General features: G+C 39.9%; 3 protein-coding genes across 4 annotated transcripts; 2 read left to right on the top strand and 1 right to left on the bottom strand.

Annotated features, from left to right (window-relative positions):
* The first annotated feature begins 813 nt into the window (after positions 1-813).
* On the top strand, positions 814-3295 carry LOC121999616 (proteasome subunit beta type-5-B-like). The gene is made up of 7 exons (XM_042554276.1): positions 814-1054; positions 1148-1277; positions 1572-1678; positions 1847-1981; positions 2278-2381; positions 2473-2573; positions 3067-3295. The coding sequence occupies exons 1-7, from the start codon at positions 896-898 to the stop codon at positions 3192-3194; spliced, it is 864 nt and encodes a 287-aa protein (XP_042410210.1). The 5' UTR covers positions 814-895; the 3' UTR covers positions 3195-3295.
* A 702-nt stretch (positions 3296-3997) lies between these two features.
* LOC122017359 (receptor protein kinase-like protein ZAR1) lies at positions 3998-6829 on the top strand. The gene is made up of 2 exons (XM_042574953.1): positions 3998-5701; positions 5844-6829. The coding sequence occupies exons 1-2, from the start codon at positions 4141-4143 to the stop codon at positions 6539-6541; spliced, it is 2259 nt and encodes a 752-aa protein (XP_042430887.1). The 5' UTR covers positions 3998-4140; the 3' UTR covers positions 6542-6829.
* Positions 6830-9520: 2691 nt separating this feature from the next.
* Positions 9521-17096, bottom strand: LOC122017345. 2 transcript variants are annotated; one of them, XM_042574932.1, is made up of 9 exons: positions 16930-17096; positions 15401-16224; positions 13646-14967; positions 13098-13389; positions 12773-12994; positions 11061-11234; positions 10644-10835; positions 10419-10532; positions 9521-9979 (listed from the first exon to the last, which is right to left on the bottom strand). In XM_042574932.1, the coding sequence occupies exons 2-9, from the start codon at positions 16115-16117 to the stop codon at positions 9665-9667; spliced, it is 3348 nt and encodes a 1115-aa protein (XP_042430866.1). In that variant the 5' UTR covers positions 16118-16224; positions 16930-17096; the 3' UTR covers positions 9521-9664. The 2 variants fall into 2 exon arrangements, with proteins under 2 accessions (XP_042430866.1, XP_042430876.1); XM_042574942.1 differs by having other exon boundaries at positions 13646-14958.

Here is a 17096-nt window from a genome sequence, read left to right as displayed (position 1 = left end):
TTCCCCCCTTTACCATCGGATCGTTACTTTTTCTTTACTTAATGCTAAATGATAGGAGTAAAAATGAATCAAGCCAATTCATAAGTTTTTCCAGTAAGATCGAAAAGAAATTTAATTCATACTGAAGTTGAATATGTTTGAATAATTTTTTTCAATCCCAATTCACACTTCTAATATTTGGTTCAATTATTTATGAGCCGCTCGTAAACTGAATTCATATCGAATTCTAATTTTTTTATAAAATTTTAACTTAAATATATTTAAATTAAAGTTTGAATAATTCCAACTGAATTCAATTTGAATCAAACTTGAGCTCAAATCTTATTTCGATGTGAGCTCGAGTCAAAATTATTTATATTTTTAAACTTCGAATCAAACTTCAAATATAATATATATTTTTTCATATTATTAAACTTGATTCAATTCTAATTATTTTTATAAAATTTTAACTTAAATATATTTAAATTAAAGTTTGAATAATTTCAACTGAATTCATTTTGAATCAAACTTGAACTCAAATCTTATTTCGATGTGAACTCGAGTCAAAATTATTTATATTTTTAAACTTCGAATCAAACTTCAAATATAATATATATTTTTTCATATTATTAAACTTGATTCAATTCGTTTTCACCTTAAGTAATGAAGGGTATATATATATATAATTTGCATAAAAATCTATTAGAGCCGAAGTAGAGTAATGGATTATCGGATCGGCAAGTCCGACAACATGGTTTGCGGGTCGGGTCGGGTCGGGTCTGATGTGATGATCTTCGTGAACACAGTGTGCTCATCTTCATTCTTCTTGAGCAAGAAGGCAGTGCTCTTCTTTTCTTCATGAACAAGGCGGCAACTCTTCAACGGCATTTCACTTCACTCATCTCCTCGTCGATCTATGGTTTCTAGCTTACTTCCTCGTCGTCCTAACTCGCGAATGATGGAGCTCCATTTGACTGGGTTTGAATCGTGTCCTCTGTTTCCCGGAGGCGTCGTCGCCGATCATGGCGAGAACCCCTTGGCGGCCGCTTCGTTCCAACTCCCGGCCTGTTCCGATGTGTGTCCTTGATGAATTTGTCCCTTTTTTTTTGCAATGGTTGCGGGTATATTTCCATCGTGTTGACGTCTTCATTCTTTCCTTTTGGTTCAGTTTGATGGTTTCCAAAAGGACGCGATCCAGATGATGAAACCGGCGAAAGGGACTACTACGCTCGCCTTCGTCTTCAAGGAAGGGGTTATTGTCGCTTCCGATTCCCGAGCCACCATGGGAGGATATATCTGTAAGTTTTTATCTCATTCATTCAGAACAATCGAAGCCATATTGTGATTTTTTTAGCTTCGAGTATACTATGGGGCTTTTTGTTCTTGTTTGCGTTCTCTGGTTGATCTGTAACATTTCCTAATCGGCTGAAGTACGAAGAGCGTTGCCCAACCTCGTGCCGTATAAAAAGTTAATGAAATTCAAACAGAGAACAAATTACTGTGTGATAAAATCCTTTTACCTGAATTGATCATCTTGAGCCGTTGTTCTTTCTGATTACTTTCTGAGAAGAAATTGGTACTTTACCTTGCAGCTTCGCAAAGTGTCAAGAAGATCGTTGAGATAAACCCGCATATGCTCGGTACGATAGCTGGAGGTGCTGCAGACTGCCAATTTTGGCATAGAAACTTGGGAATCAAGGTATAGCAGTTATTTTCTTCGAGTTATATATGTGCCTGTGTGCACACTCTATACGAGTAAATTTTATATCTTAGCTAGGTGACAAAAAGTGCCTGCAATACTGTAACTACTGATTGTGGGATTGTTTTCCTAGGAAATTTTGTTATTTTAATTTTGTTTCCTGTGTAGTGTCGCCTTCACGAACTGGCAAACAAGAGAAGAATCTCAGTCACAGGTGCCTCAAAGCTATTGGCGAACATACTTTACTCATACAAAGGAATGGGCCTTTCAGTAGGAACCATGATCGCTGGATGGGATGAAAAGGTATACAAGTAGGAATAGGCCCTTTCAGTATCTAATTCCCTTGCTATGCAAGGGTTTTATTAATTTTTATAGATTAGTTACGCTAATTTAAGTATGATAATTAATATAATATATTAATTAACAACATGACTGAAGGAAAAAGTTAATAGAGGAATATTTAATACTATTGGACCAAATAACTAACAAAAATTAATAGAAGAAAAAGGAAAACATTAATGGGGAAATACTTGATGCTAAGAGACCAAGCTGTTTATATGTATTGATATTTTTAATTGCACCTGTTATCTTGAGTTTAGGGTCCTGGGTTGTACTATGTTGATAACGAAGGTGGTAGGTTGAAGGGAACACGCTTCTCAGTGGGCTCAGGAAGTCCATACGCTTATGGTGTTCTTGATAGTGGGTATGAAACTGTTTTGCCTTTGGTTTGGTGTTTCTTCTTCCCCTCATGGTGGTTTAACCTTTAACTAATTTTTGTTCATTTTGTCACTCAGATATCAATTTGACATGTCAGTTGAGGAAGCTGCAGAACTGGCACGCAGAGCCATTTATCATGCAACTTTCCATGATGGAGCTAGTGGTGGAGTAGCCAGTGGTATGCCTCTCACGTTTTTGTTTTCTTTGTTGGTATTCCTTTCGTGCTATTGCATAATTATTAATTTGTCTGCAACAATGCAATGTTGGTTTTTCAACTTCACCTATTTATTCTACGTCTGACGAGGCATGAAGTTGCTCTTTGGAAAGTCTAACCCTGCCATTTCTTCCTTTTCTGTCGATGTAATGAGCTTTAGCCAGCCAGATAGCTGTGATTGATTTTATCTGCCTTATATGGAAATTGCAAATAATTGGCTTTGTTTTATTATCTTTGGTGCTACTAATTATTGGCTCTAAGATTAGGTTAATTTGTGTGGAAAATTAGGAGGATGGGGATAGATTTACAATATTACGCAGTCCATCTTTCCATTAAAATAAATCCTCCCTGATTGAACAAAATGTTTTTCATTCTTCTGCTATACTTGCTGTCCATTCATCACTCTGTACTTGGATCTCAATTGTCGATACCATTTTGTTAACACTTACATTTTCAGTTTATCACGTTGGGCCTCAAGGATGGAAGAAGCTCTCTGGTGACGATGTCGGAGAGCTCCATTACAAGTACTATCCCGTGATACCAACCCCTACTGAGCAAGAAATGGCTGACACTTCAGCAGCTTGATGCTCTCTCAATTCTCTCAGCCTGAAACATGTTTTGCCCAATAAAACTAAAGACGATATCAATGTAAAATATTAAATCTTCTTTCCTTGTCATCATTTAGAAATTCCAAATCAATTTCATATCATATTGAGACCCAAATAATTAACGTTAGATTGATGCCTACGATAGGTGTTCAATTCTGAATTCTGATGGTAGTAAGAATAAATGTCATCATCAGTCATCACTGGAGACAATTCCGAAAACCATCGAAATTTATCATTCAGTGGTTGTGTAGCTTTCAAGTATGTTTCTGGTACAGAAGTGGGTGCTGGTACCATCATCAGGTTTCCTTTACAACATTTGCAAGCATCTAACTGTCGTCCAACCCATTTGGTTACATTCAAACTGTACGTATCATGACAGATGCAAATCTTATTAATGAAATATCAATATCATTGCAAATTAGAGGCTGTTCCGGTTCATCGCTGGAAAGTAACTTTATAGGATTATGCAAAAACCCAGTAATACGGTATGCTTGTCTACTAATCCATGAACTTTAGTGGACTTCCATCACTACACCTGGGTCCCAACGATTAAATTTGGGCATTGGGTAGCTCATGATGCCAATGAAATTTACAGGCAAATAGACCAAAAGTTAAGGAGTATCAATGGAACTGGTAGTGCGAGCTGCTTCTTCTTCTTCTGTTTAGACACATCTAGTAATGGTGGCTACGTAGAAAAAGAAAAAGTGCCTTGGCTTTCATGAAGTAACAACCAAGTTAAAGCGTACTCCCCCGCTTTGCTTCGCCTCTACTCTCGTTCCGAAGACGCCTAAGCTGCCCCCCATTGATTCCGTGTCCCGCTCACAACTGATGCCTCCTCTCGGTTAAATACTCCGAAGCCTGTTATAAGCCACGCACTGCACTGCAAGCGGCTAGCTGCAGCAGACGCGATCGCTGCTGGCTTGATGAAGGGCAGCATCAGCAGGTCGTGCTTTTTTGCCAGCATTTGTTGCATAATTCACATGATTGAATTGGCCAGGAGATGCGCGTCGTTGTCGCCGGACGGGCTTATCTTGCTGGCTTTTAAGGCCGCGGTCTCCGACGACCCCTCGTCGGCGCTAGCCGGTTGGAGCGAGGCCGATGACCACCCCTGCCTGTGGCTGGGCGTCTCCTGCGCCAACGTGACCGGTTTCGCATACCCCCGCGTCGTCGGGGTCTCCATCTCCGGCAAGAACCTCTCCGGCTATGTCCCGTCGGAGTTCGGCGACCTCCTGTTCCTCCGTCGGCTCAACCTTCACGGCAACCGCCTGTCCAGGGCCCTTCCGCCCCAGCTGTTCAACGCCTCCTCGCTTCACTCCATCTTTCTCTACGACAATCTCATTTCCGGGGAGTTCCCCGCCGCTGCGTGCAACCTTCCCCGTCTGCAAAATCTCGACTTATCCCGCAACGCCCTGGCCGGACCGCTCCCCCCGGATCTCCGTAACTGCCGCCAGCTCCAGCGCTTGCGTCTGGATGGGAACGGGCTTTCCGGCGTGATCCCCGCCGGGATATGGGCGGAGATGGTCAGTCTCGTGCAGCTCGACCTGTCCTCCAATGAGTTCGAAGGGCCCATCCCGCCGGACATCGGCGAGCTCGACTCCCTCAGCGGCACGCTGAACCTCTCGCACAATCGGTTCTCCGGACCGATCCCCACCTCGCTGGGGAATCTGCCGTCCACGGTGAATCTCGATCTGCAATACAATAACCTCTCCGGCGAGATCCCCGGGACGGGATCGCTGGCCAATCAGGGTCCGATGGCGTTCCTCAACAATCCAGGACTCTGCGGGTTCCCCCTCATGGTCCCCTGCGAGGCGCCGGCCGCACCGGAGGCGGAAGTGCCGGTCCGGTCGCGGGGGGAGGAGTTAGGCACCACGAGGGAGGAGGGTAGGAAGGGAATGCGGAAGGGGATGATTGTCCTCATATCGGCGGCGGATGCGGCCGGGGTAGCGCTGGTTGGGCTGGTGGTGGTGTGCGCGTACTGGAAGGCGAAGGACCAGGAGAAAGACACCGCGAAGCTAGGAGGGGGCGACGACGGAGACGTCAGCAAGCGGCGGTGGTGCGGGTGGGTGTGGGCACCACCGGGTAACGAGAAAGGCGGAGGCAGATCGTCAGTGGAGGAGGGGAACGAAGAAGAGGAGGTGAGCGGCGGCGGCGTGGAGGGGGAACTGGTGGCGATGGACAAGGGGTTCAAGGTGGACTTGGAGGAGCTTCTTCGGGCGTCGGCATATGTTCTGGGAAAAGGAGGGAAGGGGATCGTCTACAAGGTGGTGGTGGGGGATGGCACGGCTGTGGCGGTGAGGCGGCTGGGCGAGGGCGGCGGCGGCGGAGGAGGAGGAAAGTATAAGGAGTTCGCAGCGGAGGTGAGGGCGATGGGGCGGGTGAGACACCCCAACATCGTACGGCTGCGCGCCTTCTACTGGGCTCCTGACGAGAAGCTCCTCATCACCGACTTCATCTCCAACGGCAACCTCGCCGCCGCTATTCGAGGTCATCACCGTCTCTTTCAACCCTCGTAGAGAAAATGACACTTTGCTCCCAATATTTTCAGAACTTTTCACTTTGCACCTAGTATTTATCCAAAATTGCATAATACTACTCCGGTGTCTTACTCTGTTTCGTCTCCATCCAGGGCGGTCGGGGCAGCCGAGCACGGTGGCGTGGCCGGTGCGGCTTCGCATCGCGAAGGGCGCCGGCCGCGGCCTAGCCCACCTCCATGACTGCGGCCCCCGAAAGTTCGTCCACGGCGACCTCAAGCCTTCCAACATCCTCCTCGACGCCGACTACAACCCCTACATCGCCGACTTCGGCCTCCTCGTCCTCCTCTCCCTGACCACCTCCTCCTCCCACGTCCCTTCCTCGTCCTCCTCCTCCGCCACCGCCCTCATCGGCGGGGCGCTCCCCTTCACCTCGTCCTCCTTCTCCGGCTCTTCCAAATCCGGCCTCCTCGACCGCCCCAACCCCTACCGCGCCCCCGAGATCCGCGCCTCCGCCGCCGCCGCGGCCCGCCCCTCGCAGAAGTCGGACGTGTACTCCTTCGGCATGGTGCTGCTGGAGATTCTGACCGGGAAGCCGCCGGAGACGGCGCCGTCGACGTCGGGGGAGCAGCTGGCGCCGGCGCTGGTGAAGTGGGTAAGGAGAGGACTCGAAGAGGCGAGGCCGCTGTCGGAGTTGGTGGATCCGGTGTTGCTCCGCGACACGCACGGGAAGAAGGAAGTGATGGCGGCGTTCCACGTGGCGCTGTCGTGCACGGAGATGGATCCGGATGCGAGGCCGAGGATGAAGACGGTGTCGGAGGAACTCGACCGGATCGGCTCAGGGAGGAAGTGAGCACGCGGCAGGCGAGGAAAATTAATCGCATATTTGAAATCTTTTGCAAAATGAAAAAAAAAAATCCTATTACACAAAAAAAAAATCGCAATTATAAATAGATAAAAAGAAGTTAATATCGGAGTTTTGAAGTGTCTGGGTAGAATATAAATAGATGGTTGAGTATTTGTACTATATATATATTCTTTGTGGTATTAGTTTATCTTTGAAGTAATTAATGTGTTGATGGAAAAAACAGAGAGCTTCTCCTTAAGAATTTTCATGATAATGGTAGAAGGGCTTTGATCATGATTTATGTTTCACTATGAGTGATCTCTTCATGGTAACTTTGTTTATTAAAAAAAGTTGGAGATTAATTCTTTGGTTAATTGAAAAGCGAGTCCATGTTGCTATAATTGAGCTTATTGAGTTGCATTTTTTTCTGAACATTTTCTAATTTATTTAGTGGATGGAATGTGAAGTATAATCATCTACTCTAAAATTAATCAGGTTATATATATAAAATTGAGCTTATTGAGTTAATATAAGAATAAATTGTCTTAAAATTTCCAATCTCAAGTTTAACTTTGCATATAGTTCCTCATGCCCAAAAAGCTTTATTTCACTAAGGCGGTAAATGAACCAAGTGTTCATAAACAAGTTTGATGTTCTTTTTGATAAGAGCTTATTTATGTTCATTCGATATACACCAAATTAATTAAATAAACAAATTTGAATAGTTCGTTAAGCTAAACAAATAATGTTAAACACATATGTGTTCAGTTAGTTAACGTTCGTAAACAATATGAGTGAACAACGTTCATGAACAAATCATATTCATTAATAAAGTTCTTTTCAATATGTTAAATAAATAATAAAATAAATAAATAATTTAAATTATCAAACTCAATAACCAATCAAATAACTAAAAGTTTCAAACAATCAAATAAGCTTGAATTTGAGAGCTTGATAACATTTAAACAAATCAAGCTCGAACCAAGTTCAAGTCAAGCTCGAACTAAGCTTAAGCTAAGCTTGAATTGAGAGATTCATAACATCTAAACGATTCAAACTCAAGCCAAGGTTCAAACAAACTCAAGCTGATAAAAAATAAACTAAGAGGGTGTTTGGCTAAGCTTATAAGCTCTCTAAAACAGCTTATAAGTTGTTTTGGAGCTTATAAGCTCTTCAAATTTGTTTGGTAAATTTTTTTTCAAACAACACATAAGCTGTCAAAATAAGTTGTTTTGGAGCTTATAAGCTGTTTTTAAAAAAGTATGGAAGACCCTACTTTTTAAAAAAAGATCTTATTTTAATAATTTATTTCTCTAAAATATCCTTATATAATTTCATAAATCCCCATCTTATCCTCCATAAATTTTTATAAGCCTAATATCTTTTTATCTCCGCCGACTTTTCTTCTAACGTTGTGTCATCTTCTCTGCCAACGCCTCTTTCTAATTTTCTCTCCCTCGGTGTAGAAATTTACCCAAAACCCTCTATTAATAAAAATCTCAAAACCCTCTATTAATAGTATTATACCCTTTTTGGTAATTTTATTAATAAAAAGATCTTATAATACCAAACACATCAATATCTTTAAATTGATTGTAATAAGTTCACCCAAACACTTAACAACTTATTTTTAAAATAAGATCTAATAACTTATAAGCTCCTAAAACACCCTCTAAGCCAAGCTTGAACAATTATTTCAAAAACTTGGTTCATTTTAAACTCGGTTCGGCTCAATTACTTTATCAAACAAACTTGAACACCGAAAGCTCAGCTCAACTCAACTTGTTTACAGCTCTAATTTCCACTCTCTGCGTTCAAAGTTGTGCTCCCTCATGCAAACATCACTACTTAATTGTCCCTCATATTTTTTAGATAATAAAAGTCCAAAAATGAATATAATTTCTCTTAAATTCAACACTTTACTCATTTTAAAACTTTTTTACCTAAAAAATAGAAAGGATAATTAGGTTAATTGGTGTCCATTATATTTGATTAGCGAGTGGAAATAAAATTTTTTAGACATGAGGACTACATGCAAAATTTAAATTGTGATTGAGACTGCATGCAAATTTAGATTAAATTATCTTAAAATCACCATTCACAACTTCAACTTGCATGCAGTCCCTATGTTCAAAAAATTTTATTTCCACTTCTGCTCCCTTATACAAACATCATTACCTAATTATCCCTCATATTTTTTAAGTATAAAAAGTTTAAAAATGAATATAATTTCTCTTACATTCAATACTTTATTTATTTTTAGACTTTTTGTACCAATTAGATATATTGGTGTCTCTTATATTTAGTTAGGGATTGAAAATAAAATTTTTTGGATATGAGGGTTACATATAAAATTTAAATTATGTAAATTTTAAATTGTGATTGGAAACTTATTTGCAAATTTCCCCTTAATATAAAACACCAGTTTTTTTTTTTTTTTTTGACGTACAAGCACTAATAGGCACTATAAAGGGTCTAGCACTTTTGAACACAAGCCTGAGACAGAAGGGTTCCACTTTAGAAGACAAAAGGACTCGACTTTGGCTGCATCCCTGACCTAGAAGGAGCAGTCGATGATATTCACATGGAAAGCGAGGGTGTCTAATGAGTTGCGGGCCCAAGTCGATCAAGTTATGATTGAGATATGCGGTCTCGAGCATTCTTAGTAGCTTCACTTGAGGCACAACATGAGTCTAGCCAAACTCTATAGCTTTGCCCGAGCCAGACATCGAGAATTATGTCACACTTAGATCAAGACGAGCCGAGCCGAGCCGAGACGAAACGGCCTAGTCAACATAACACCTCTATGTAAGAGATACATCATGTTTATAAACCAGAACCATCTAACCGATTCAACTAGCTAGATCGGAGCACATGAGGCGCATCAACCCTATAACTCTTGAGATTTGCATAATTTAATCATACTCGTATGCTTCTATCTAGTTGACTCTAATTTCTGTAAACAATACTTCGATACAAGGTCCGTAAATAATCAATACAACGTTTTTTATTTCAAATTTTCAAGCTCTGAAAACTTCGAGAGGTCTACACCGCTTAACGGAAGCATGCATCCCTATGCAACTCAAGTTGATAAAAAAGGCATATTATATACATGAGGAGAATAAGTGACTACTCATCAATTCTCCAAACCTCACGGAGCAACTGGTATCTGATAGAACTGAATTTGTCATTTTCTTTGTTCCCAGATTTTGGACTAGGGGACTTGCCATTGATGATGGAGGATAGAGGTGAATCGAATTCTTCGAGCTCATCGTCGCTCTTGTGACATTTTCGGATGACAGATGATCCAATCCTCGTAAGTGAGTTGATTCTTATTTCTCCGATAAAGCTCTCAATTGAGGTAGTTGATGGGGGAGAGTAAATTATAGGAGATGCATTGTTTGGAATGTTTCTTATCTCTTCCTGGCTGCTCTCAGCATATTCCTGATAAAAATTGCAGATCAAGTATAGTATAATAGATTTCTAGGTAAAATATACTGATCTGAGTTAGGATGTTAATATACATGGTATGCGATGATTGCAATAAATTTTTCGAAGTTTTCTTCATAACTAGATTAATTTACATTTAGTAACTAGAAGTGCTAGTGGAAACATAATTGATATACAATTACAAAATACTTCAAAATCTACACTTGAAGCACGACATTGAAGAGAAAGTATACATATTTTTCTTCATTGGTGCTAAACGAACTTCAGGAATCGCAAAGCAGAATAGTTGATGAATTTGACTTACTAAATGAGATGGACTAGTCTATCGCTGATAAATTTCATATAAACACATTCAATGACAAACAAAAGATCAATGTAATTGCAGATCGACATAAATGGAGAACTGAGGATGAGGAAGTTTTTGATAACTAACCTCAGATTCCAGTGCTTGAAGGACATCATTTGGAACTGGATCTGGACAAAATTCATCTGGCAGGAATCTATTAAGAATATGGCTGATCACGTTTGGACTAAATGTTGAGCATGCCTTCAAAGATAAACAAGAAATAGGATCACATTTTCCAATAATAACTTATAGGGTCCCTAACAAGTTCGAAATCTCTGCGGCTAAAAGGATGGTAACAAAGTATGGGCAAACCTCTTTTCGGATTGACTTTTCTAAAAGCATATCCTTTGGAAGCATTAGAAGATCACTAAGTGCATTCAATGAATAGAAGGATTTAAATGATTTTGCAACTGATATCTTTTCGTCTTGACTGTTGCCATCAGCATGAGATTCATCCACATCAATACCAAACAAGTCTGTCAGCCATCTAGACCAATTTCCAATCTATAATGAAAGCAGAGATCAAAGACTATATATTAAATGTGGCTACATAAGAATGATGTATCTAAAGATATTTATATGTGCTCTACATTGTCACCAATAACAAATGAGAAATACATAGAACAGAACAGTTTGAACATGCAATGATTTAATTATCTTAAATGCTTTTGCAGAACATTTATAAGAATGTAAATTGTGTATCTACAGATGTGCGCTAATATCACTTACGGCATTTTTAAGTTGAGCTCCAGAACCAAAGCTTAATGAACCAGTAGGGATAGGCAGAACCTTCGAATCACCGATGGGGTCAGACATTGGGTCTGTAGGGATCTCATCATCTGATTCACGTAAAATAGCATTGAACATAGCTACATCAAGTCTTGCCACACATTGTTCCATGACCTGGGAAGAAATGTATCTTAGGATTTCAATTTTATTAACTGCTATAACAGATGCTGCAAATTGTAGTCACGACAGTTATCATGACTATAGAAGTATATACCTGATTACCGTAAGCAGAATTTTCATGGAAAGAAAAAAGAAACATGGCTTGCATTGGCAGGAGTAGATTGGGAAAACAGAAATATAATGAGGGTTTCAACAAGTGGTGGACGACTTTCACTTCTGGAGGGACAAACTAATTAAGATGAATTATATGTAGAAGTTTGATGAGGTAAGTGGAACTTCTATTTAACATAAAAAAAATGTATGAGTTTCTAAGAATTTTTAGCACCAAAATTTTGGAGATGCAAAGTAAATAATGCGTAAAAATTTAGGGGCAATTGTAATTATATATAAGACCACTAAAATCAATCCATTTTGGCTGTTAAGATTATGTAAGACTCAAACATGTTTTCTGATATTTGTGAAAGTCACTCAACATACTTAAAAGCCTTGATATATATGTGAACTTCCTACAAAGGTTTGAATATAAATAATTAAATGGCACATCTATTTTTCTTTTTAAAAAACATTTTTTTCATATTATAATAGATGGCTACCAATTCCTTTGAGAAAGGTTAAGGATCTCTTATGCATCCGATGAAAACACGATGCTGTTGCTACTTCATTTGGTGGATGCTACCCAATTACTAGTAAATCAAAACTCATCATCCGAAGATGCAGTATCTCATGTGAGGAGAAACTATATATTTATATACTAGTATAAACAAATCCTAGTAGGCATACTTTTCCGTCATATCTAGTAGATTAAATAATTGCTATCAACTCGGACTTAAATAATTGCTACCAACTCAGACTTAAGTTCAAGGTTTCAATTTGATGACTTCCTCAAAATAAGTTTTCAATTTAATGAGAATCACAATTGCTATCAACTCAGACATAAGTTCAAGGTTTTAATTTGATGACTTCCTCAAAATAAGTTTTCAATTTAATGAGAATCATGGCATATTTTAAAGCCCAAGCAGAAACCCAACCAACCCAAAATGACAAAGCAACTTAGGTGGGGTCCTTTTGGTATGTAAGCAATTTCACTTAAGAATGTGGAACTAATTGGCGGCATTTCATCCTTTCCTCACATCCTTAATGTCTTCAACATGTCTAGTTAAATATACCCCTCAAGGCCCAACATTGCAAGAAGTAAGGGACCAACTTTGATGTCATGTTAAAGCCCAATAGAAAGTCCAATCTAACCCAAAATATCAATGGAGCTGATGGTGAACCTTTTGGTATTTAAGCATACTTAAGTCTGATATACTGATGTAGGACTGAGAGGTGAAATTTCAGCATCTCATGCTCACTTCCTTGCTTTCTTTAACATGTCTACTACTAATCTACTATTGAGCATGCTTATCACATGATTATCTCCCTGACACAAACAAAGATGACATTGTTCAAAAGGATCCATGATAAGATACACTACAATCTACACTCGCTGACACAAACATAGATGGCAGCAATAAGAAGCAGCTTACACTTACCATTCTAGATAACATAGGCAAGCATCCACACTCAAGTCCTTCACTCCTAAGAGGGCAAAGCAGTTTAGAGGTATCTATGAAAGCTTTCTTCCAAATTTCTAGGGACAAATTTGTTTGTTGTGGATAGCCCATGCTTGGCTGCTTACCAAAGCTTTTGCTCGAGAATGAACCTAACTGCTGTGCACCGCCTACACGGCCAGACTGCATACATGGAGTGAAAATCTGTAATAGACACTGATGTCAGCCATCCAAGAACGCAAGTCTAACACTGGATAAATTACATGGTAAATCCCTGAAATTGATCATACAGAAATAAAGAATCGACCTGCCACCACACATATTCAATTGTTCGAGAGAATATCCAGCTTTCAATCTTTTCCAGTGCTGAAATGAAGGTGGCTGGGTCATCCCAGTCTCCAAAACTTTCAGAAAAAGAAAACTCTTCGTTCTTATGAGAGACAGATTCCCATTTCAAAGGGGAATGTTTGCTCCCAGGTAACTTCACAGATCCATTATATCGGAGCTGAGTACTAGCAGATTGCTTAGCGCCTGGGTATTTGATTGTTTCTGTCACAATGGCTCTTAAAACAATAGTGTTTGACAACCAAAAAGTCAACCTGCTCAAAGTAGAAATAAAAATTTTACTATTAATTGTAGCGAAGCATTAACTAAAATATAGTGAACTTGCAAATTCCAAATAATATCGAAGTTATGTAGTTTATCCATCAGATTACTATTGAGATAGGAACTAGCAATTGCATGACAAAAGTTTAGATAGGAGTTATGGATGGTAATCAGATAGTCTACATATTCTATTCTTTTTCTGCTAACAATAGTTGAATCTGTTAAAGAAAAAAGGAATATCCTGCATGCCTTGCCACATCATGTCCACATGCTTTTGCAACCAAAGCTAGTCCTGATGCAATACTCCTAGCAGCACTTGTCATCCTTTCTGTTGGCCATTGTCTTGAAGCATGCCTATACATCCTTGAAAGCCTTCTAGCAGGAGTGTGGACCTTATGTGCCGAAATCCCATGCTCAGCCAAAGAAGAGTAAAGGGCTATCTCTATAGCAGCAGCTTCTCTCAGCTCTGCTTCAAGTAACTTGACTCTAAGTTCCAATTCATGGACTTTGTCATTGGAAAGGATCCTTCCATTTCTTCTAGGAAATTGTTTTGCTTTACTTGAACCTGAGCTTGTACTTCCATTGTCATCCCTTCCATCATCAGTGCCAGAATTTGTGCTAGTATTAGATGCATCTTCTTGGATATCAACTTCTTTAACATATTCCTTATCCTGTTCATTAGCACCATATGTTATGCTTCCCATTGAGTGCGGGGGTGATCTTACAGAAAGCTTCATGGTCCTCAGCCTTTCAGTACTAAAAGAGCTATTGTGTCTCTCATGTAGAGATCTCCAGCTAGATAAGGTTGCATCAGTTGATAAAGGACCCTTACTTTGCTTAGTTTCTCTCTGCTGAATGATAGAAATATGTTCTAGAATTGCAGTTGTACCAACAGGACTTTCAAGGGCACCATTCATAGTTTGACTAATAGTAAGATGATCCTCATCCACTTCTGCACCAAATATTAATCCCATCTGCTTTTCCTTGAAAATATTGTCTGCAACATGCTCATTTATGCTTTCCTCTGAATCATTTATACTTTCTTCTGTTTTTCCATTCTGCTTTATATTTGGCTCTGATTCAGATATGTTAGAAACTTCTGCCTGGAGTGTGAAATCAGAAGATTCAACTATTTCTGTCATCAGACCATTATCTTCCACATGTACCTGGAGTTCTACAACATTTTCTCTGCTACTGCAACCTATTGATATTTCTTCAACTTCATGACTCAGAGAATTTCTATCTGTAGCATCTTTTGTGCTGCTAGAGCCAATCACTTCCTCTGGCATTTTCTTGGTTGAAGATGAAGATGAAACTGTGCTTATGATATTTGATTCCATGATGAGCAACAAACTAGTCTCTGACTCACCATGGGTCTTATTCATATTTTCTTGGCCCTTAGTAATGCTTAAAGAGCCTACTGACACAGACTCAGGTAAGGCATTGTTTTGATGAAGAGAAGCATCCTTTAGATGGGATTCATTTAATTCTGACCCCAGTTTTGTGGGCACGGATGGCAAACATAATTTAGATTCAGAATCACCCACCACTCCATTTGGATTCTGCAAAACCTAGAAGTCATTGCCCATCACAACCTCAAAAAACAAATTGCATATCCAAAATGAACAATTTACTGATATATAAATGTTTAGATTAACCATCAATATTAGTGACCCAGTTATTTACCTTCAACAAATTGTAAATATAAAATTGATGGCAGGCCATAACTGAATAATTTACTGATATATAAATTGCTTAAATTAACCATCAATATCCAATAAGGCAGGCCATAACCGAAATATTTTTTGTATGTTTGTATTTTGTATATAAATTTGATACGAAGTGTAAATTTCACTATATTTTTATAGCAAGCGCCATAGTTAGATATTAACCCAAAAAATAAGAAGAGGAAAATAGTCAAGATTATATATACACATCTTAATCCAAAAGTTGTGGATAATTTGCTAACTTTGATATTTTCATATAATGATATTTAATAACTACCTTGTTCTCTTCTGCGTCACTATGAAGCAATGTATCTGCTTTGACCTCTTGAGCAGATGAGTGATCAAGAGATGAAAGAGAAGAGACGCCATCATCAGTGAAGGATGTGATTTCATTTTCCTCAACATTCTCCTTATTCATCAACTCTGATACTGATTCCTTCACATCTTTATCCACGGGTACCTCCTTTGAGAGACTCTCTCCAGAAGTAGAACCCATGTCTGCATCGTCCATGGGTTGGATTTTAACGTACAACACTGGCTGCATTATATTTCTGAAGCTTCTCTTGCTGGTCAATGGGATGTTAGCAGTCACAGCTTCTTTTACTATGCCATATTCTGCCAAGTTGATTACTGCACTGCCCAAATGCTGCCCCTTAAACTTATCCCTCTTGGGTTCATACAAATTGAACTCGAGTGCATTCTTCTGAAATGTACCTTTTTCATTGCCTTTGCTTGAACCTTCTTTTAATAATGTGACTTGAAGCTTGAAGGACTCATTAAATTCAAGCTTCCCTTCTGCTGCACCTGACCCGAGGTCAGGGATGACAATGCACGTGGATCCAGACTGATGGTCCCCATTCTCCCAATGCAGGACCACGGAGTGCAGCGATTTCAGGGACTGGGATGGTGGCCATGGCTTTATTTCATGGATGTGGATTATGTACTCCACATGAACAGCACACTTCTTCTGCTTTGATCGCAGACCGAGAACCATGGCTCCAAGATTGGATTTCAAGGTGGGATACTATCTTTCAGTAATGCCACAGGATACTATCTTTCAGTAATGCCACAGACGTAGATCAGAGACTCTGAAATTTCAGTCTTGATAGCAGAAGTAAAATCCCATTAGAAAAGGGGGGAAAAAATTCAAGCTAGGATTCTTGTCACAATTACAGGAAAAAGGGAAAAGAAATACTAATCCCTATCTAGTGGATTCAATGAATTGTTCTAGACACAGACAAATAAGCAACTAACAATAAACTAAAAAATGAATTTTTTTATACTCTGGTATGCAGAAACTCTACATGGATCGCATAAACACGAAACAACAAGAGCGGCACAATGTGTCAAATTTTACCCAACCAAATCAAAGGGGAGATTTTAAAACTATTCTACATCAAAATAGTCGTAATTAACCGATAGAAAAGAAGAACAAAAAGGAAAGAACTCCAGCTTACTGCTTGGTCATTTAACTACAATGTATAGGCTGCTTAATAATTAATAGACGAGATTCACTTCTGAGGAAAACCACGAGAATCAACAAAATATAACCAAATCCCCGGTCCAAGCAATCCGAAAATAAAACCACAAGAAATCCACGAATCTGAAATCTCAAAGAAACCCCAAAATGTCACCAACATCTCAGAGACGAGAGCTCGCCTAGAAATGGTAACGGCGAGCAAGCAACTCAACCACCTTGTTGCTGAAACAAAAGGCCCAATGAGAAATCCAACAAAGGTCAAAATTTTCAGCAACCCAAGCTCAAAAAACAGTCTATACGAGAGATAAAACGCGAGGAAATATCACCTAGCGGCACCAGCCAGGATCTGGGCCGTCTAACCGACCTCCGAATGGCCCCGCCTCTCCGCATTCCCTCCGATTGAGCACCTCCGCTTCCGGCGGTGGTCAGACGAAGACGGCGTGAGTAGAGACCGCCTACAAGGGGTAAAGAACGACACCAGAAGAATCAGTAT

The sequence above is a fragment of the Zingiber officinale genome, chromosome 1A, assembly GCF_018446385.1.
Source record: "Zingiber officinale cultivar Zhangliang chromosome 1A, Zo_v1.1, whole genome shotgun sequence".
Lineage (NCBI taxonomy): Eukaryota > Viridiplantae > Streptophyta > Magnoliopsida > Zingiberales > Zingiberaceae > Zingiber > Zingiber officinale.
The sequence above is the reverse complement of the archived record's forward strand: the minus strand, read 5'-3'. Positions and strand labels throughout refer to the sequence as shown.